The sequence below is a fragment of the Megalobrama amblycephala genome, linkage group LG14, assembly GCF_018812025.1.
Source record: "Megalobrama amblycephala isolate DHTTF-2021 linkage group LG14, ASM1881202v1, whole genome shotgun sequence".
In the NCBI taxonomy this organism is placed as follows: domain Eukaryota; kingdom Metazoa; phylum Chordata; class Actinopteri; order Cypriniformes; family Xenocyprididae; genus Megalobrama; species Megalobrama amblycephala.
This window is the reverse complement of record NC_063057.1, coordinates 4438000-4459882: the sequence shown is the minus strand read 5'-3', so window position 1 is coordinate 4459882 and position 21883 is coordinate 4438000. Positions and strand designations below refer to the sequence as shown.

Here is a 21883-nt window from a genome sequence, read left to right as displayed (position 1 = left end):
TGTAAGCAGTTTTGGATAAAGGTGTCTGCCCATGTAAATGTAGTGTAAATGTACCAGTACATTTAGCATGTAATGTGAGTGTATGTTTCTTGTCTGTGTGTGTTAGCCTGTTCCTGGTTCTCTTCTCTCTCTCACCATACTGAAAGGTTTCTTTGTATAGTGCCGCACTGAGCCAGACTGCTTCTACATCCCACAAATACACACACACACAAAATTCCTACAGTACCATCTAGTGCCCATCTCACATTCGGTCCAACTGTGCTACACTTGCTCTCTGCACCATATAGTGGCCTACTTTCCTCTGTCATCATCGCTTTGACACCATTTGTGCCATGTGTGTCAGTCTGTATGTGTTGCGCTCTGATTGGTTGATAATCTCTTTGGATCTGCATCAGGCTTTCACACAGGACACAAGGCTGCTGGCTGAGAAGGATATAAGTAACATTGCTAACATTGTTCTACATTACAAAGAATACTAAACCATAATAATTATGAATGCACTGTAAATCGTCCGCCATATCAGTATCGGCTGATATGTTCATTTTTAATGTTATTGTTATCGGCCCAATGAGAAAATTTGGCTGATGTATTAAAGCCGATAAATAATGGATTATTTCCTTCAGCTTAGACACTTCAGATGTGCACTGTTCACCATGATGGTTTTGAATTGCTTGAAATATGATTGGAATCACTTCAAAAAGGAAAATACAGTTAAGTGCAGCACAAGTCTGTTTTATAGGCTACATAACATTGTAATGAGAACATTATAATTGTGTGCTTAGGACATTGCTTATAATGGTGAAACTTTTGTCTTTATAATCATGCTCTCAAAAATTATAAAAAAATTTGGATTTAGACTCCAATATATTGGTTATCGGCTTTCATATATAAAGAATTATCGGTATTGGCCAAAATGTTCATATTGGTGCATCCCTAATAATAAGCCTTTAAAACATAAATTAGCCTTCAAACACACTCGTAACATTTTCCGCAGCACACCGGGAAAAGTAATGATTATGGATGTATCAGAAAGGAGGAAGGAGACTTATTGAACATTTTAGTAATTTATTGGCAAACTAGCGTTTTCTGAGTCAGTCTCAGCTGTAGAGATGAAGTTGACGATGCTGTCTCGCCATCAGAAATGAGAGAAATGCATGCAGATGTCATAATCAGAGAATGTGTTTTCGAATTTAATTGGTTCATTGAAAAGACATTTCAGGCTTTCTTATTGACATGTAGAATGTCTGTGAGGCAAGTAGGGCTATATGCTTGTATGAGTTTCTGTTGATTTGTGACATGCTCCAGAAAGAAGTTCACGGCAATCGAGACGGCAGAAAGCGCATCTTTATTTTACAAAAGCACAAGTTTTGTTGTTATTGTGGGTGTACGTAAGTAAAAATAGACCCTTTAAAGTTTCAAATCATACTCTTATCTCTATGACCAAAAATGTTTTTTAAGTTCTTTTCGCTGTTATGAGGAAAAAAGGCAAGTGATCGCAACATTAATGCTAGGATATGTGCCAAATAATAGCACACGTTTATCTAGGTTAGCATTAGAGCGAGCAGGCATGTAAAGTGGCAAACATTAGGCCACCACTAACAAATGATAAGCCATATTTGAGGTCGGTGAATGATAGGAGAATGTTTGGATTTCCTGCCCGACATACTTTAATTACCACATTGACCAGCTATGTTAACAGTCCGTCATTGACTACGTGACTTTGCCACTTCCTGTGGAATGTTTTTTTTTTTTTTCTGTGACTAATTAAAATTTGGTTGACAACCAAAGGTTGTTACATCGCTAGACAGGTTCATTACCTGTCTAGCGATGTATGTTTAAACTAAAATATATAATTAAATAATGGTTTGTATTTTAAAAAATATCTTTGGTGTCATTATGTGTAGTGAGTTGGCTCACGTGATTTGTTTGCCACTTCCAGTAAGGGAACGTCTGGGAGCATCGATGCTTCCTGGCATTTTTTAAGGAGCGAACATTTCAGTGCACTGGTAGGATTTTGCGAGTGACATAGCGCTTAAAATGTCCGACTCCCTGATCAGTGTCCCCTGACTACTGAACTAGGGAGCTGATTGAGCTTTGTGTAGTACTGCATGACAAAACTTGTGCAATGACTGGTGGGAAAAATTCCCTCTCCACTTCCCGTGAAGTGATATTTTGATGTAAACTTGTTTTCAATGCTGTTTGCAATGGCTTTGGACTGATGTTGTTCTAGGGAGTAACTTTATTTATTTATTTATTTTAAATTAATTTTAACTATTTAAATTCTAGTGCAGTTTGGTGATTCATTTGAGATACACCGATCAGGCATAACATTATGAGCACTGACAGGTGAAGTGAATAACACTGATTATCTTTTCATCACGGCACCTGTTAGTGGGCTGGATATATTTGACAGCAAGTGAACATTTTGTCCTCAAAGTTGGTGTGTTAGAAGCAGGAAAAATGGGCAAGCGTAAGGATTTGAGCGAGTTTGACAAGGACCAAATTGTGATGGCTAGACGATTAGGTCAGAGCATCTCCAAAACTGCAGCTCTTGTTGGGGTGTTCCTGGTCTGCAGTGGTCAGTATCTATCAAAAGTGTTCCAATTTTTTTATTATTGGATTGTAGTAGTTTAACTTGTACTACTTTACGTTATAAATAGCTTGTAGATTGGGGAAGCACTGCAACATGCACAGACATCAGATGGACAATCTCACAGTATGAATGTGCCATTTTTAAGCCACCGTGTTATAAAAAGTTCAGCTTTGAAAAATGCGCCTGGAGACCCCCGCGCTCTGTTTCATTCTAGCTGTTTTGGAGCGCAAGAACGCATTCTGTGAACGGCCTAAGGATGCGGTTCCAAAAATTCTGTCTGTGCAACTCCGACTGAGTGAGAGTGTGTCTTGTGAGACTTCTTTCATCCTTCTACCTTTTAAAATATTTATGGCAAGGCACATCGATAGGGAACAGACACTTTGGTGTCACTCACATTCGACTGAACGAGCGTCTGTGTGTGTGTGTGTGTGTTGCCCACAGTGATCTCACTGCCTCTCACATGGTGTTTACATTCCAGCGTCTCTAAGCGACAGCTGAGCGTCACAGATCTCTGCACTCATCTTTTTTTTCTCATTTTCTGCAGTGAAGCACACTTTGTACTTGTGGATAGAAGTTGATAATGTTACCTGAGTTTGTCATCTGTGAGTCAGAGTTAATTTTTTTACTGTTATGAATAATTGTGCACCATCTGTGATCTCATACATCTCATGTTTGAATGAATAAAGAAAATACATTATTTTAAATCTGTGTTAAAGGAATGTTCTGGTTTTTAGTACTACATTCTGACATGCTATCACAGAAAGTAAAGTCTATGAGGCTAAAAAGTGCTTATTGATTTTAATTTAAAGGTGCCATCGAACGTTTTTTTACCAGATGTAATATAAGTCTAAGGTGTCCCCTGAATGTGTCTGTGAAGTTGCAGCTCAAAATACCCCATAGATTTTTTTTAATTAATTTTTTTAACTGCTTATTTTGAGGCATAATTAGAAATGTGCCGATTCAGGCTGCGGCCCCTTAAATCGCGCACTCTCCACCCCCTCCCGAGCTCTCGACTCTATCATTGCATAAACAAAGTTCACACAGCTAATATAACCCTCAAAATGGATCTTTACAAAGTGTTCGTCATGCAACATGTCTAATTGCGTAAGTATGGTATTTATTTGGATGTTTACATTTGATTCTGAATGAGTTTGATAGTGCTCTGTGGCTAACGGCTAATGCTACACTGTTGGAGAGATTTATAAAGAATGAAGTTGTGTTTATGAATTATACAGACTGCAAGTGTTTAAAAATGAAAATAGCAACGCTCTGGTCTCCGTGAATACAGTAAGAAACGATGGTAACTTTAACTACATTTAACAGTACATTAGCAACATGCTAACGAAACATTTAGAAAGACAATTTACAAATATCACTAAAAATATCATGTTATCATGGATCATGTCAGTTATTATTGCTCCATCTGCCATTTTTCGCTATTGTTCTTGCTTGCTTACCTAGTCTGATGATTCAGCTGTGCACAGATCCAGACGTTAATACTGGCTGCCCTTGTGTAATGCCTTGAACATGGGCTGGCATATGCAAATATTGGGGGCGTACACCCCGACTGTTACGTAACAGTCGGTGTTATGTTGAGATTCGCCTGTTCTTCGGAGGTCTTTTAATCAAATGAGATTTATATAAGAAGGAGGAAACAATGGAGTTTGAGACTCACTGTATGTCATTTCCATGTACTGAACTCTTGTTATTCAACTATGCCGAGGTAAATTCAATTTTCAATTCGATGGCACCTTTAATTTTTATATTGATTTTATTTGTCGACAACGCTACACAGGACAAGTGATTTGGAGAATGAATAGATAATTCTATTCTGTGTTAGTTTAGCATCATTGAGGTATTATTATCATTTTAATTAATATTTTTAATATTTCTATTTTTCTATTTTCTGCTTTCATTTTAGTTGGTAATTTGGTTTTGTTTGTTTTTTGGTCATTTGTTTTAAAAAATGTCAGTTAAAATGTATTTAAATTCAAGTGAATTTTAATGGTTTTAGTTTCAGATTTAGTTAATTATAATGACCTTGATTCTTTTTATAGAAAATTTGCTATTTGAGTTGCGAAGAAAAAAAATGTTTAGATGGATAAACTTAAAAAAAAATATTTTTTTGCAAAGTTCAAATTTTTCTTTGGGGAAAAAAAAAGCATGCTTACCTTGTGGTAAACCTGATAAAAATTAATCCATTTTAATTTCCCCTTCCCATTTTTAACATCTCAGTCCCATAATTCCCTCTTGTGCAAGGTCTGCTTTTAAAGCATGTTCTGTTTACCCTGGGCTGTCCTCACGGTTTCCTTCAGATGTGATTGATCACACTAGTTCATTTTTGTTTTATTCCCCAGGTCTTGAGTGATTTAGCTGATGTCTGGAAATATCTGTGCACATGATCTGTCATGGGAACAGAAGGGGCCGTGGGGGTTTTATCACGGCGCTGTGTTGTGCAGAGTCAAAGGACCCTTAGTGTGCACCACGAGGTAGACAGCCTTAGATTTGTGATTTGTGGAGATGGCTTTAAGGTGCGAATACTGGTTAGCATCGAGTCCAAAGCAAGTAGTTAGCACTGTGGTTTGTAAAGTCGGCTGTTGTACTGGGTAAAGAGTAGGTCAGTGGATACAGACCAACCCCCTCCATTAGTGGGTCAGCGTGGGTTACTTTTTGACAATGCATTTCCTTCATATCGAAGCTCTTCTTTTTTTTAGCACAGCTTGTTAAAGCCATTATTTGTTATGCATTTGGAGCTTTGCTTGTCATTTTAGAGAGAATTAGATTGGACAAAAACTTGTGTAGTACAAGGTGAGTTATCAATATTTGCGGTCCATTTTCCCAAAAAGAAAAATACTGTGCATTTTAAAATGTGTAGGCTATCTAAAAGTTCCCCTGCAGTCAATACTCATCGTTGATAATCAAAATGACATATTTAAACTTTTTTCCTGTGCAAATTATTTTTTCTTGCCTTAAAATAGCTTAAATGTAGCTCTACACCCTGGCCTTATTTAGTATATGTGGAATCATGAATATGCAAATTAGTCCCCGCCTCCACTCAATCACTCGGACTACCTGATCCACTTGGGTCAACTGTAGTAAACGCTACACAATGGCAAGTGGAAATATTGGTTTAATTCACCCATATATGTTTGAACCATAAACTGATTCAGAAGAAGAAGAGAGAGAGTGAATTATAGAGGGTCGTCTACAAGTTGATGTATCAGAATGGTAATGCGTTTTATGTAGCGCTCTACAATGTTGGACACATAATGGTAATTGATATGATTAGCCTTTGGCCTGACTGCGTTATCAAACTAATAATGTGTTGTTAATGTTACACAAACCATGTTCCCGTTCACCATCTCAGAGTCAGAGTCCTTCTAAAAATCAGCATCCTTAGAAATGCTTTGAACATTATAGAAAGTAAGTGAAGAAAAGCCCCACCCACACATTGATAGAATTGGTTACATGTTTGTGACGGTAGGAAATGGTGGTTTCAGTCAGACCACGTTTTTGAGACTGCAGTTTTAAGGAGAATGACTGATGAATTTGCATTAAAACACCACATAAGACATATAAACAACATTAAGAACTTGATTTTCACCACAGGAAGTCTTTAAACTTTCTTGGCTTACATTAGCTACATGTGGTTTAAAAGCGAAGCACATGCATAGTGAAAAAAATACATCATGAATATCAGCATTTTTTTTCTTTTGGTCATATTCAAAGCAGAATAAAATCTCTAAAAATGTTAATATGTAATAAAGCAATGCAAATCAAAGTTCTAGTACTAAAAATACTGAAATAAGATTAATTAAATGATTAATTGTACGGCGGTGTCTATGCAGAAGTTTATTGGTCTGTTTATTTAAATGCGTTATTTGAGTTTGCCAACTAAACCGGTTTGTTATTGACAGTGTGGAAAACACGCACACTCTTTCTGGTTATTATCTGAGAGCAGGAGAAAGTAGGGAATGATTAACTTTGAGTCAGATGGGCGTTAAACTCCCTGTCCAAAGTTTGGTTAGGTTACATCACACGCTGAAACCAGCTAGCGCATTGCGGTGCACCATTCCACATAAATTGACCTACTTTTATTCCCACATGCTGATTTTTCCCAGTTCTTTAATATATTTATAGCATCAAACCAATATGTGTAGGTGTTTTTTTTTTGTTTTTTTTTTTGTTTTTTAAGCTTTGTATTTATTTATATTTGCGTATTATTTTTATACTCCAGAACATTACGTCTATGTAGCGAAATCATTGTGGCAGTACGTAACAATACCCAGAGGGCCAAGACATCTCACCACATGCTTTTGTTGCCCCTATTGTGATATTTGTTTGTGATTCTGCTCTGGAATGCCACTCACCTGCTGTGGGGACAATGACAGGAAGTTTGCGGTCGACATGGCTACACGCCGTTAAAGAGGATCGTGGGATTAGCAGCCTCCTGCCAGTCAGGTGTCAGGATGGTCAGCCACAGATAAACTGCCGCCCCATATCTGGAGTCTCTCAATATCAGCTGAGAGCTCCGTCGAAGTGCCAGATGTGCACTTCCTGTTGCAGTGGTGTTGATTTTGACCTCTGCGTCTTTCAGTATATTTTGCTGAAAGGTTTGTGGCTGAAGCTGGGCTGATGGAGTGGTGAAGTGACACATCTGGGCGATGGAGGGAAGCTGGCCTGTGCTACAGGCTAAAAATATAAGGCTAAGTGGAGTAATGGAGCATCTTTCAGGCGGAGAGAGAGACTGAATGTGGGACAATGCAGATGCTTATGGGACACTGAGGGATGGATGTTCTTATTCACTGACCTGTTAGTACTTGCCCTCCTTAAACTTCCTCGCTCACCAGTTTAATAACCGAAAGTACAATGTTAGTACTATTACAGCACAATACGATACACATGACTTTTAAATGTGATTATTCATTTCATTTTTTTTCTGTCCAGTAAAGTATCTCATAAAAGTGGTTTTGACCACCCAAATTAATGAGTTTCTACTCATTTAGATGACCTGCTTTTGGTTATATGAATGCACACATTAGTACATTTAAAAATGTAAAGGATCAATAGCCATGCAATATTGTGAGGGAAAAACAATAGCTGTATATTGATTTTATCATGCTTCGTTTGGACACATACCTTGTTTTGTGTTTTCTTATTTAATTACATGTTTTTTGGACATATACCATGCCAATACTTTTTTTTTGAACATGTATCATGATTATACTATGTGCTTTTAAAGATGTACCATGGTAATTTTTTTAAATTTGGAATGTAGAATGTAATTTCTAACTTCGATACAATGCCTTGAAAAATAATGATATTCTAGGGCTGCACGATATATCGCACGATATGAAAAATAACATTGAACTTGAATGCGATTATTGCTTAAACGCGATTCTTAGTGCGATTATGAAATCGCAAAGGCTGCTATTATTTTTTTTTTTTTTGCGCAGCTTGTCCATGAACTATTGCTCCAAATGCTAATCCATCTGAAAGCACTGCGAGTTTGAGTCGCTTATAATGTGCATTTGAAAAGGCAACATGCGTCAAACATCTTTTCAGACACGATAAGCATTTATTAACATCTTGTCCAACAAAAGACAACATTTAATAACATGTTTTTACATGTTGAACTCACTTCATAATGACAGTTGAACGTCCTTCTGTGAGATGATGTGACTTCTTACACAGAATAAGGCAGTCGTGTTTTTTTTAGTCATGTTTAATTAATCAAAGCGTTTCAATCTTCTGTTTATTAAGCTACAGCGATATGATGCGTGTTATCTTCTTCTGCTGCAGGGCATATTTTGATTTTCTGCGCAAGAGCGCCCTCTAGCCTTCAGACGGAGAAGCATTTACTACTGATCACAGAGCCGTAAAGCTCTGACAAGCCACGCATTAAATAATCACAGCCTTTGTCATTTCGCGTGCAATTTTAACTGATTTTATCTGAGCGATAAATCGTGCAGCCCTAATTCCATACCATTTTTGATACCACAGGGAAAAGCTGCAGTATAGATATTTTTAATATTATTTCATTATTTTGTTGTCCATTTCTTTGAAATTCTAGGCAATCAATATTTTCAAGCTTCAAAAAGTACATGACATATCGTAACGGTAATCCATATGATGAACAGATCTGGACTTATTCACATACAAACATTCATCAATTACCATTACAATAGTCTCACCTGCTCACTCAATGTAGTTGTGTTTTTACAATGAGGTATTTTTGTTGTGCACTAGCTTACACACAGCACAAAGGAGCTTGATTTCAAACTTTGAATGAAAAAAACAAATTACAAACGGTAGCACAAATAAATACAATAGAATCAAGATACAAATGAAAGTTTTTCAGTTTGGTCTAAGAGTAGTATTGAGATACAGAAATACTACAGAAATTGAACAAAGTAATCAAATGTAAAATAACACTGGATAGTCTTCATTATAAAAATTAAATACAGAATAATACTTAAAATTACAGTTACAGAAGTTATTTAGTAGGGCTGGACGATTAATCGAAAAGTAATCGAAACCGAAATTCAGAACCTCTAACCGACGTAATTTTCCCATGTCGGTTATTTCGGTTTTTTAATCCTGTTAATACTTCCCCCTTAAAAACATAACTGCGTGTGTAGCCACGTGACTCCGCCCAGTCCAGTCAGTGGCATAAAAGCAAAACACGGAGGTGAACGCCGGTTCAACACATAGTGATGGCGCGTGAGCGGTGAGCCTTGCGTCTTGACTAAACTTTGTCAGTTGTATTTGTTTTATGGTTTGGACATTCAAGCGATTAGACGATCGGATGTGTATTATTATATCGAGCTACCGCGCTCGCATAGATATATACATATATCTATGCCGCGCTCGCGCAGCTGCATGTGGCACGAACACTCATACAAACAGCTGCGCAAAACGTGAAGATCGCGCGCACACAGAGGAACGCAGAAACTTGTTGTCAGCGCTGTCCTGTGATTTATCACTAAAATAGCTTAGAAACTCAAAAGTTATAGCATCTATTTTTTCTACTTTTGAAGGAACTATTTACAACCCACAGCTTCACAATTAATAGAGAGACGGTATGACTAATTCACACACGCAATCACTACTGGTACTGTGCTAATTTATCTTTATCTGATTTACAACGAGCAGAAACCTGTAAGAAATGTTACAAACCATAGATAAAATAACTGCTGATAGTGAGCTATGATGTCAGATCACTCTTTCAACAGGAAAAAAAATATCCCACCTTAATAGTCAATCATAGGCTATTTACTGTACAAACCTTGTCAGTGAACTATGAGGGAATAAAAAAAAAAAAATCAGAAATAAAATAATCGTTCATTAATCGTAATCGAGGTAAAATGTTCAATTAATCGAGGTTTTGATTTTAGGCCATAATCGTCCAGCCCTATTATTTAGTCAAGAGCAGTGAGTGATTTTTCTTTTTCTTTAGTTTTTCTTGCTTTATATTAATGACGGAGACAGCAGCTGGTTTATTAGGCTGCTGTCACTTTAAGAGCGAATGCACGGATCCAATGTACTGTTACACATGTATTTTCTTTCCCAACTGTTTCATTCACTTTAGACATAACCAACTGTGTTTACATGAATACTCGCCAAGATGGGCATTTTGACAGAATTGTATGTGTATTTGACAGTTGAAGCATAATAAGCCGCAGAAAAGAACTAAATTTGGTACTCGCAAGCTGTTTAAGAAGCGGCTTTGGGCGTGAGTGCGAAACCTATGGAAAGGAGTAAAATTATGCGCAATACCCACTCCCAAATGATAATTTATTTATTTATACATACATACATATACCATAGTAATTGCATGGAATTTTGTGAATTAGCTTGGAGTACTGTGCAAATGCCTTGGTGTATGAATGTGTAATCAACACCATTGTATTCCCATCTCTATATGCTCCTTTCAAACTTTCATCCCTGTTGGTCATGTGGGCACAGACTGTAATATCAGTTTGACCTTCCATTGACACGGTCGTGTGTGTGTGTGTGTGTGTGTGTGTGTGTGTGTGTGTGTGTGTATATGTGTGTGTATCAGAGATGGAGAACAGGCAGTTCCCTGCTGGAGTCAGTGCTGCTCAGTGCTTCATTCGTCATGGGGGATTGTGTGTGATCATCCTCTTATCGCTCTCAGACACAAACACATGCAGACACACACTTATGAGCATAATAAGAACATGGCAATACTTTCTAGACTGCTGTGAGTGGGTGTTGGGGGAAGTCTGTGTGTATTTTCATTCATGTTTATATACACAATCTCCTATATTTGCCATAAGTTAGTGTACAGTATGAAAAGACAATGATTGAATGGTATCTGTGTAGTTAATCTGGATATTTGCACCTAGAGATGCTTCCTCAGACACCTGAGAGTTTACGGACGTGAAAATCACTCTTTAAATTCCTTTGTGATTCCATCTCTACTCGCTTTTATCGGTGTAAGTATTTGCTGACAAAAGGACAAAGATCGTCTGTCGTCCTCTGACCTCAGAGTCTCTTCTCGTTCGGTCCTGCAGCCGAGATGTTTTGATTTTTGAGATCATATGTGTTTGTGTTTACTTTAGGCTGACAGACGGCATTATCTGTGTATCGCCACATTCCTGTCTCAAGGATTTTTGTTTGTGTTTGTGTGAGAAAAGAAGCGGCCGGAATGGAGGATGGTACTTCACACACAGAGAGTCTGTTGCGACTCTTAATGATTGTTTGTTTTTCTCTTCTAATTTCTGACGCGAGAGTAATTAAGTTTGCTTGCTGAAGATCTTCTGATGACATTTAAATTCAGGAAGGCGTTTGAGCTTCTGGCGAGAGCCGAGGCCAGTGATGCTCAGAATTTGAGAAGATGTCTGCGTCAGGACCCTGTCTCCATAGCAAATTAATCTTGATTTGGGTCTGTCCTGATGGAGGGCTTTCTTTGAGGTTTTCCAGCTGAATATTTCAGTGTTTGTGTCGAAGTGAATGAGTTTATGTAAGATAAACACGATCCATTGTGGTTGATGCTGTAAGCTGGCTAATGCGCTTGAGTGTTTGTGTGATCGTTTCATTTAATAAACTGCGACTCTGCATATTGACACTTCCAGTGTTAAATGGACCTTGGGGAACAAAATCAGGAATAAATACTCAGGTATTGTCATTAAATAATAAAAATAATTTTACTTATATATTGTGCATAAATGTATTTGGCAAAGTTTGCAAAATTCATGGCTTCAACATGTAAAAAAAATAAAATAAATTACACTACCGTTCAGAAGTTTGGGATTGGTGAGATGTTTTTTTTTTTTTTTTTATTGTTTTTTGAAGGAAGCCTCATCTGCTCACCAAGGCTGCATTTATTTGATCAAAAGTACGGTAAAAACGGTAATATTGTGAAATATTATTACAATTTTAAATAACCGTTTTCAATTTTAATGTTTTAAAATGTAATTTGTTCCTGTGATGCAAAGCTGAATTTTTAGCATCATTTCTGACATCTTCAGTACATGAGATTGTCCTGTTTTGTTGTCAGTATGCCGGAGCATGAGCTCTTGAAGCTCCGCCCTCTCATTTGCATTTAAAGGGGCGCACACAAAAATGGCGTGTTTTTGCTCACCCCCAAAACCTTTTAACATGCTATAAAAATGATCTGTGGGGTATTTTGAGCTAAAACTTCACATACACACTCTAGGGACATCAGAGACTTATTTTAGATCTTGTAAAAAGGGGTCTCCATAATAGGTCCCCTTTAAAACACTTAATAAACAATCTCTACATGAAACCAAATCCTACCTGAACGAAACTACTGGAAATTTTCTACACTTCTACTCTCACTCACAAAAGATACGTCTTTAGCGTTTGTCATTGCGACCTGCAGGCGGTCTTCATTTATTCCCTCCATCTTCCCATCAGTCATCGAAAGAACATTGGTCTTTACATGCTTTTTGTTTGCTGCTGGGGGGCGAGAGTGATTTTGAAGAGAGTGCTAATGACACGCTGAAGTGCTTTAAGCATCGTCGAGTGGACCGGCAGATGAAAGAACCTCAGGACTGCCAGATCTGTCCATTTCTATGGCTCTAATTACGTTACGTTATGTAAACGACGGCGATGATGCATCTTTGATGTCCTGTGTTGGGCGGATGGCAGATGTGCTAATGCACGCTAACACGCCACAGATCGATGCCAACATGTCAACAGGCCTCGATACCTTTCTGATGTCAGTATCTGATCCTAGAGCCTCGCTTTTAGAGGTGAAGTTCACATTTTTGCTGCTAACAGATGGCTTTCTCCTGGTATTATAGACCTGCTTGATTCAAACGGATGGTTATGAAGCCACTTGTACAGTCATGCGTGTAATATGCCTAATTTCACTCGCTGTTAAGCTTGCTAGCTGTCTCTCTTTATCTTTCTCTCTTGTGTTTGCCCTTTTTTTGGTCATTTTAGTCTCACTTGCCTGCAGTTTGGCGCAGACGAGCAGAGTTGCCGTGGAGATCTCATGCTTTGTAATCAAACACAAAGACATCATTCTGCTTCTTCTATGTCTCTTTCTCTCTCTCATTCGCTCTCTTCTGTTTTGTGCTCGCTCACCCACTCCGTCACCCGCTCCGTCTTTCTCTCTCTCTGTCTTTGGGCGTGCGAAGGGGTAAATTACAGATTCTGATCTGTGAGAAAGAAGATGCTGAGAAGTCCCAGGAAAGACGTGTTGCCATGGCAATGGGAATGGGCTTTTTGTTTGTGTGTATGTGGGAAGAGATAGAAAGAGAATGTGAAAATGCCAATCTTACCCGAGATTCCTCCAATATTCATTTGTAGATTTGAGATGTGCTTTCCAGACTTCCCTTCTGATATATGAGTGATATAAAAGTAAAACATTTTGGTAGGTTTTGGAGGGTGTACTACATGAATATAGACTTTTTAGGTTGAACTTTGGGGCTTTTTCCTTTTAGGATGCATGACCATATCAGTATGAACCAATATTGATGTTTGTTTTTTATTATTATTATTATCATCAGTCTGATATTGTATGCAAATAATATCAAGGCTCATTTTTCCAGGGTTTATGGAAATGACATTTTAAACTTTTTTTTTTTTTTTTTTTTCTTAATTTTTCTTTCTAAGGCTATTTTCATAACTAGATTTTTTTTTGTATAACAAACATGCATAATTAAATAGTATTTTTATACTTTATTCATAATTTGACATTTTGGACATCCCAGATTAAAAACATCCAAATGATATTTACCTTAAATTTTAACCATTTTTCAGGATTCTTTAATGAATATTGAGTTTAAAAAGCAGCATTTATATAAAAAAAGAAACATTTTGTAACATTAAAAAATGTCTTTACAGACACTTCTGATCAATTTAATATTGAAGCTTGTTTTTTGTATCTCACAATTCTGACTTTTTTTCTCAATTGCGAGTTTTTTCACGCAATTCTGACTTTTTTTCTCAGAATTGTGAGATGTAAACTCACAATTTTGAGAAAAATGCCAGTCTTTTTCCCCCTCACAATATTATAAAACGAGTTTATATCTCACAATTCTGACTTAATACTTGCAAATTCTGACTGTACATCATGCACTTTTCACTTCATATCACGCAATTCTGACTTTATAACTCGCAATTCTGAGAAAAAAGTCAGAATTGTGAGGAAAACGTCAATTACCTTTTATATTTTTTATTTCATGGTGGAAACAAGCTTCCATAATTTAATGAATCCTTGCTCAATAAAAGCATTCGTTTCTTTTAAAAAACGGCACATAAATATCTACACATGACATTTGAAAAGTAGCTTAAAAGTAAAACGGGCAAAATGATCTAGCTAGATTTACATTGCAGTGCAGTTGCAAAGGTATTCTGAGTGGATTTTTGAGTCCAGTTGCTTAGAAAAGTAAAACTCTCTAATAAGTTTGATTTGAGGTGTCTGCATCACAAACGGTGCGTCAGGTTTAATGCTTTTTGTATATCTTGGAGCTGGCCAACTCAGTTTCTGTCTCTCCAGGCTGTGGTTAATTAGCCTGCTGTTTGATGCTTCTGGCTGGTGGCTAGTGTGATGTTTGATGTCAGGCTTTCCTGCTTTAATAACCCTCGGCCTGTGGTGCCACCCGGCTGCAGGGGTCGTCCCAGCATTCAGCTGGAGCTGAGGGCAGCGGCAGTTCTCGGTGCTGCTGGTGTTTTGTTTCTGTGTCTCTGCAGTGCTTGTGTTTGTGCCACTGTGAGTTTGGGATGTATTATCTGCTCCCGTGCCTCCCCCAGCCCACACGAGGCACATGAGGGTTTTGTTATGGTGTGGGTAATGCGCCCTCTCATTGCCACACAAAGACCCCTTATCTCTCAAGAGGAACGTGTACAGAGGAGGTGGGCAAATCCTGGCCTGGGGGATGTAAACAGATTCTCTCCCGGCGTTTGATTCACATACTTGCTTATGATTGGCCGACTGTGAAACTACTAATATGGAGACACACAGAAAGATGAAAAGAGCAAAAGAGACAATAGATCTGTAGACTTAGCTGTTTCTGACATGCTGTGCTTTACTAATGGATTCTTTTGTCTCTATGTGGATCTTGAACTTGCTATTTATATTATTAATGACTGCTAAGTCAAACGTTACTATTATTATTGCTCATTTCATTTGGAATAAAGAATGGACTAAGAATAGACTAATTATTGCTTTAGTCTGACTTTTTAAAGTTCATGTAAATGTTGTTTTTTTGTTTTTTTTTTAAGACTTGGGAATTTGGCTCTTTTGACTAGGGTTAGTTAGTGACCAAAACACCATAGCATTGCTTTGACTTGGGTTTATAGGTAAAAACAATCAATATAGAAAACCAGACTTGTATTAGATTTGTTGGATAATGTTCTGTTTATCAAAGAATCCTGGAAAAAAATGTGTCATGGTGTCTACAAAAATACTAAGTGTTTTCAGCATTAATAATAAGAAATGTTTCTTGAGCACCAAATCAGCATATGATTTCTGAAGGATCATGATCAAGACTCTGAGTCTGAAGACTGGAGTAATGATGCTGAAAATTCAGCTTTGCATCACAGGAATAAATTACATTTTAAAATATATTCAAATAGTAAACAGTTAATTTAATTTGTAATAATTTCACAATGTGTAAGTTCACAGCTTCATTTTGAACCAAAATATGATTACACTTAATCTACATAATATAATCACCATAGACCACAAGCCCCGCCTACAACATGCATATTAAATGACCTGTAACCATATTTGCATATTTTTGCGGCCTTCTCTACCCCCTCCAGCAGCCCATTTTCCTATCAGCGTGATCCCGGGAGAGCTGCTGTCTGGAGACGGATGTTGCACCAGATCGGGGGGTTAATGACAGGAGGGGGCGGGGTGACAATAGACAGCACTGTCACCAATGCTCTTCGCTCATTGGCTAAGAATGCGGCTTGTCACCGAAACAACAGTGTTGGTGTCCTACCCTGAAAAAAGAAGTGTACAAACCAAAAGAGAAAACTGCCTGTACGCCCACTTAGCGATGCGTTTGTAGTTGTTTTAATGAGCCAGACTCGAGACGAGTCAAAGGCTCATCAGAAAGTCCCTGTAGGCCAACATTAAAGGCTGTGTCTACATTAAATCAAAAAAAAATTGAAAAAGCATCTTTTTCTCTTGCTTTGGCCTTCTGTCTGAAACAGTGTTTTTGTTTTGCAAAAACAAGCTTTTTGAAGACGCTCTCCAAAGTGGATACTTTTGAAAATGCCGTTTTCGAATTGTAGTGGCGACTATGAAAATTTCTGATTTTGTTTATATTTTTTCTGCAGAAAGACCAACATAAATTTTGATGAAAGCCAAAATATTAAATGTCACAGATCTATATTTACTGAATAATACACTATTTTGTAGAGGGGGTCAAAATGACAATTTTCACCTGAGATTTGGAGCCGAATTAGAGGGGTGTAAAAATGAGAAAGATGGCAGCAGCCATTATTTTAATTTTACACAGAAATTGTTAGGACTATTAGTAAAATCTGTTGACTTGAGCAATCTTTGTTTCATTATAAGCCAACAGTGACAGTTCAGAAATGGCAAAAAGCACTTCTTGTTTTTTGCCTCAAGTTTGCATTTCTGTAAATCCAGAAGTATTAAAGATATCTTAATATCCTTTTAGATTCTGTTTCGTAACAAACTTTCCTTTTGGTATCTTTTTAAAGGCCCTCAATGGTGTAATCCCAGAGATATGGGCATGTTAATGTGGCTCCAAGAGTAAATTGTATACATTTTCAGTGGTCAAAAACCAAATGTGGGTCACTTTGCATACAGCTCATACTTTTTCTTTTAAAGAGGAATATCTAAAGAACAAAACTAGAAATATATCTCCTATTTTCCATCAACTTAATTGCATACAACATACCTGTCTGGGTGCCATAAATAGTCATTTTCCAAAGTTTGCATGCCTGTAACTCTTAAAAAGTATTCTTAATACTTAAGTAGTCTTAAACTTTTCTTTTGAAATATGAATTTTCAAGACCCATAGATATGGGGATCTCAAAGCAGCTCCATGTTCAACCATGTTTCCGAAATTTGGTTGATTTGACACGGACCCAAATGCAGTTTTCAGATGTATCCAGATGAATGCAGACACAGCCGAAGTCTGACGTTGCATGATGGGAAATCACGTCTGCATGTCTTGAATGAACAGGACAGTGATTTCACAGAGTGTAAATGCGCCTGTATGTGTGTGTTCAGGCTGGTTTTGCCCTGTCCTAGCAGGTCTTAAACAGGAATGCCAACTGTTCAAACACAAGCCCATGAAAAAACACACGCTTGTGGCCTCAGGGTGTGTCCGGACCCTGCTGTCCTTCGTAGCAGAATGAGATACCAGCTGTTTGAGAAGATGTGCTCTGTCAGCGTGCACATTAAACTATCTGTCGGCGTTATATCAGCCTGTATCGGTAGTCTAATCCCTCATATGGGGGCTCAGTCAGCCCCCCCTTCCTTTAGTCTGTGTCGGATAGACAGATGGCGCGCATGGGTATGCGTGACTGTATTCGAGAGGAACCAATCGCAGATGCTCCGACCGGCCGTTTCCTGTAGTGTGGTCTTTGCATGCACATTTCCCACTTTGCAGCGTCCTGAAATCAGACACCACCTGAGAAAAGCCATGTCACTGTAACCTGATAGTCTTTTGTGCATCTCTGTGTATGATTACAGTGACCCGGCTCTTCATAGGGGCCGAATGTTATCAGTATATGCTGTACTTTTGGTAGACCAGGAGAACCTTGGAGGGTTTCATTTGTACTTTGCTTCGTTCACTTCGCTTTGTGAACGCAACGAACCTTCAAGTCCTGTGTGAATTTGGGTGTGTAGAGTCTGGTGGTGGTAATACAATAGACAGAAAGAGTCCCGCTGCCTCCCATAGCAAGGTGTTTCCTGCCTAAAACGGTGCGAAGTCAGCATGTATTGAGAGAAATACACAAGCACACACACACATTAAAGGTGTATATAAAAAATCTTTAGAGAAGCCATGTATGAGTGATTGTACGTTTAAGGGGTGTTATTATGCACAATGCAAAATGCTTACCACTTTATCACCGTTATGCATGCCCTTGAGTAGTTTATTGCTTTTATAAAATGGCAACACCAAATACAAAATGTATTTTTAATAATTAATTAGGGATGACTGATTTATTTTTAAATGCATTTATTAATTTAAAATGTATTATAAATTATTTATTTATTATTTATACATGTATTATTTCAATTTATTTATAAATACATTTATTTTTGCATGATAATTTCTCCAATTTTTACATTCAAACTACCTTTGCCTTCAAACCCTCATTCAGTCAGAAATGTACCTCTTTTATTTTTTATTGCATGTTTTACTGTTAATATAAACCTTGTGTCTCATCGCTGTCATTTTATTTTGAGAAAATGCATTGGTGTAAAGGGAGTTTTGGCGCATGTGGGAGTGTTTTAATAATGCACAAGCATGTGTGGAAGTGCCTATAAAAACAGAATACAGTCTCCATGAATATTTGATTAAAAGCCTTTTGATTATTAATGATATGGTTTTTTTTTAGGTTTTTATTTTTTATTTTTTACTTTTTTGTTTATACTTGTCACGTGTGAGTTTTAAAGTCCTGTGTAGATTTAAAAACTGTCCCACTGGAACAAGTAAATGAGGCCTCCACATTGATCTTCATACTTAAGACTCCATGAAATGGTCTGACAAGCATTTTTTCCCCTTTTTAAACAGGAAGTTGAGGCGGGGAAATCTTGAAGGACTCTGAATTGTCATTAGCCAGTATGTCAAATCTTGGTAAAACTACATTGAAAGAAATAAAGACTTTGTTTAATTCCTGAAACCATCAGTTGGGAAAGTTAATGGGAAAGTACAAGCGTTATTAATGTCGAAGATGCACTGGCAAGCCGTAATTTATTTTCTTTTGCTAGTCAGAGATGAGCATTAGGGGGATGGGATGTTCTCTTTCTAGTGAACATTTTATTGGAATACGCCTGTGTGTACTAGATGAGTCATCACTATTTTGGTCTGTTTTCCTGGAAGAGAAGTACAGTAAATTTTAATTGACATGCACTAAAAGCTGCAGAACTCCAATTTTGATTTAAAGGGTTAGTTCACCCAAAAATGAAAATTCTGTCATTAATTACTCACTTTCATGTTGTTCGAAACCCGTAAGACTTGTGGTTCATCTTCGTACCACAAATGAAGATCTTTTTGATGAGCTTTCTGTCCTTCTGTTAACAGCTACACAAGTGAAACTTTGACGCTTCAAAAAGTTCATCATTAAAGAGATTGTAAAACTAATCCATATGTATTGAGCGGTTTAGTCCAAATTTTGAAGAGACTCGATCGCTTTATATGATGAACTGATTGAATTTAGGCTTTTATTCACATATAAACATTCATTATCTCACACATCAGTTAAGGTAAACGGAGGCTCAACCATGTTCCCTTGATGTGCAAGAACCAATGAGATTCATTCTCGTTTGTTACGCAGCACGATTGAGCTTCAGAAAGAGGTTTGTTCTCGTGCAACAAGCAGGTTCTGTTGAGCTTCTGTTCATGTTCGCTGATCAATGTTTATATGTGAATAAAAGCCTAAATTCAATCTGTTCATCATATAAAGCGATTGAGTCTGTTCAGAAAATTTGGACTAAACCACTCAATTCATATGGATTAGTTTTACAATCTCTTGGAAGTGTCAAAGTGGTAGTTGTGTAGCTGTCAATGGAGGGACAGAAATCTCTCAGATTTCATCAAAAAGATCTTCATTTGTGTTCCAAAGAAGGAAAGTCTTACTGGTTTGGAACGACATGAGAGTGAGTAATTAATGACAGAATTTTCATTTTTGGGTGAACTGTCCCTTTAAATTGTCATTTCCATGAACTAGCCAAAACCGTCTCTAACAGCTAAAACAAATACAAAGTACTCAAAAACTTTGTTGAAGTGAATAAAAGCATGATTTACTCTCTCTATGAAATGCATATTCTTCTTTTTAGGCTGCACTCAACCCACAAAGCTACTGAACAATATAAATTAATTTTATTAATTATTTTATGAAGTATATTAAGTATTATTTTTAAAGGAAGGAAGTCTTTGTATGCTGCATGACCTGCAGATATTCGCAGGCCGATGATTATTAACACACTCTGTGTGTGTGTGTGTGTTCCCGCAGGCCCCCCCTGCCTCAGAGGCCTATGGAGAGGATGAAGAGGTTTAAGAGACGTTTGTCACTCACCCTGCGTGGAAGCCAGACGATCGATGAGTCGCTCTCGGAGCTGGCGGAACAGATGACCATCGAGGAGAACAGCAGCAAGGACAGCGGTGAGTGTGTACCTATTGTTTGCTGTCTATATTGTATGTGCAGGGTCACTGTTAGTGTTAAGTAGTACAGATTAGAGACTGATTTATTAGTACTTTGATTAGCTTGTGGAATAAGGACTGTGGAAAGCTGGAAAATGTCCACGGGAGCGGAAAAAAGGGCCTCGTGTAACAGATCAGGACGCATTATAAACTGATTGTCAGATTTTGAAGCTAAAGTATTTTCAGTAAAGTTTATTATATGAGGTAGCACCATTTTAACATTCACATTTTTTCCACATTTTCATCTTTCAGAATTATTTCCCTTATATATTGCTTTGTCAACGTATGTCGCTACACTAATATTTGAAGACCACAAATATTATGCATTTTTGTAGTAAAGTGAAGACGGCTGCATGTTTACTCTGGCCTGACTTCTGAGAGTCTCACTCGGGTAGTTACTGGACCCCTGTATTTCTTTCTAAAATTTATAGGAATAAATCCAGGGCATTTAATTGAATCTCTTAAAATAACTTGGAATATGTACTTAGTTGTTTCATAACTACTTCTGGTTCAATATAACTTACTTTGACCCATCAAGCCATTCTGGTGTGTAAAACACAAATGTCAAGCCTGAACTCTTATATTACTTCTCTATTTTCTTTGGATGCTTTATTCTTTTTAAAAAAATTTTATGTTAAAGGGTTAGTTCACCCAAAAATTAAAATTCTGTCATTTATTACTTACCTTCATTCCGTTCCACACCTGTATACCTTCGTTAATCTTCGGAACACAAATTAAGATATTTTAGTTGAAATCCGATAGCTCCGTGAGGCCTCCATAGGGAGCAATTGACACTTCCTCTCTCAAGATCAATAAAGGTACTAAAAACATATTTAAATCGGTTCATGTGAGTACAGTGGTTCAATATTAATATTATAAAGCGACGAGAATATTTTTGGAGCGCCAAAAAAACTAAATAACGACTTATTTAGTGATGGCCGATTTCAAAACAATGCTTCAGGAAGCATCGGAGCTCAGATGAATCAGTGTGTCGAATCTGCTGTTCGGAGCGCCAAAGTCACGTGATTTCAGCCGTTGGCAGTTTGACACGCGATCTGAATCATGATTCGATACACTGATTCATTTGTGCTCCGATGCTTCCTGAAGCAGTGTTTTGAAATCGGCCATCACTAAATAAGTCGTTATTTTGTTTTTTTTGGCGCTCCAAAAATATTCTCGTCGCTTTATAATATTAATATTGAACCACTGTACTCACATGAACCGATTTAAATATGTTTTTAGTACGTTTATGGATCTTGACAGAGGAAGTGTCCATTGCTCCCTATGGAGGCCTCACAGAGCCATCGGATTTCAACTAAAATATCTTAATTTGTGTTCTGAAGATGAACGAAGGTCTTACGGGTGTGGAACGGCATGAGGGTAAGTAATAAATGACAGAATTTTAATTTTTGGGTGAACTAACCCTTTAAAGGAA

General features: G+C 37.5%; 1 protein-coding gene across 1 annotated transcript in view; it reads left to right on the top strand.

Annotated features, from left to right (window-relative positions):
* Positions 1–21883, top strand: part of cdk17 (cyclin-dependent kinase 17) — a 59738-nt gene that overhangs the window by 7005 nt on the left and 30850 nt on the right. The window contains exon 2 of the mRNA XM_048156423.1: positions 20261–20409. Coding sequence (XP_048012380.1) covers positions 20283–20409 — 127 coding nt within the window. The 5' untranslated portion in view covers positions 20261–20282. The remainder of the gene's footprint in view (positions 1–20260; positions 20410–21883) is intronic.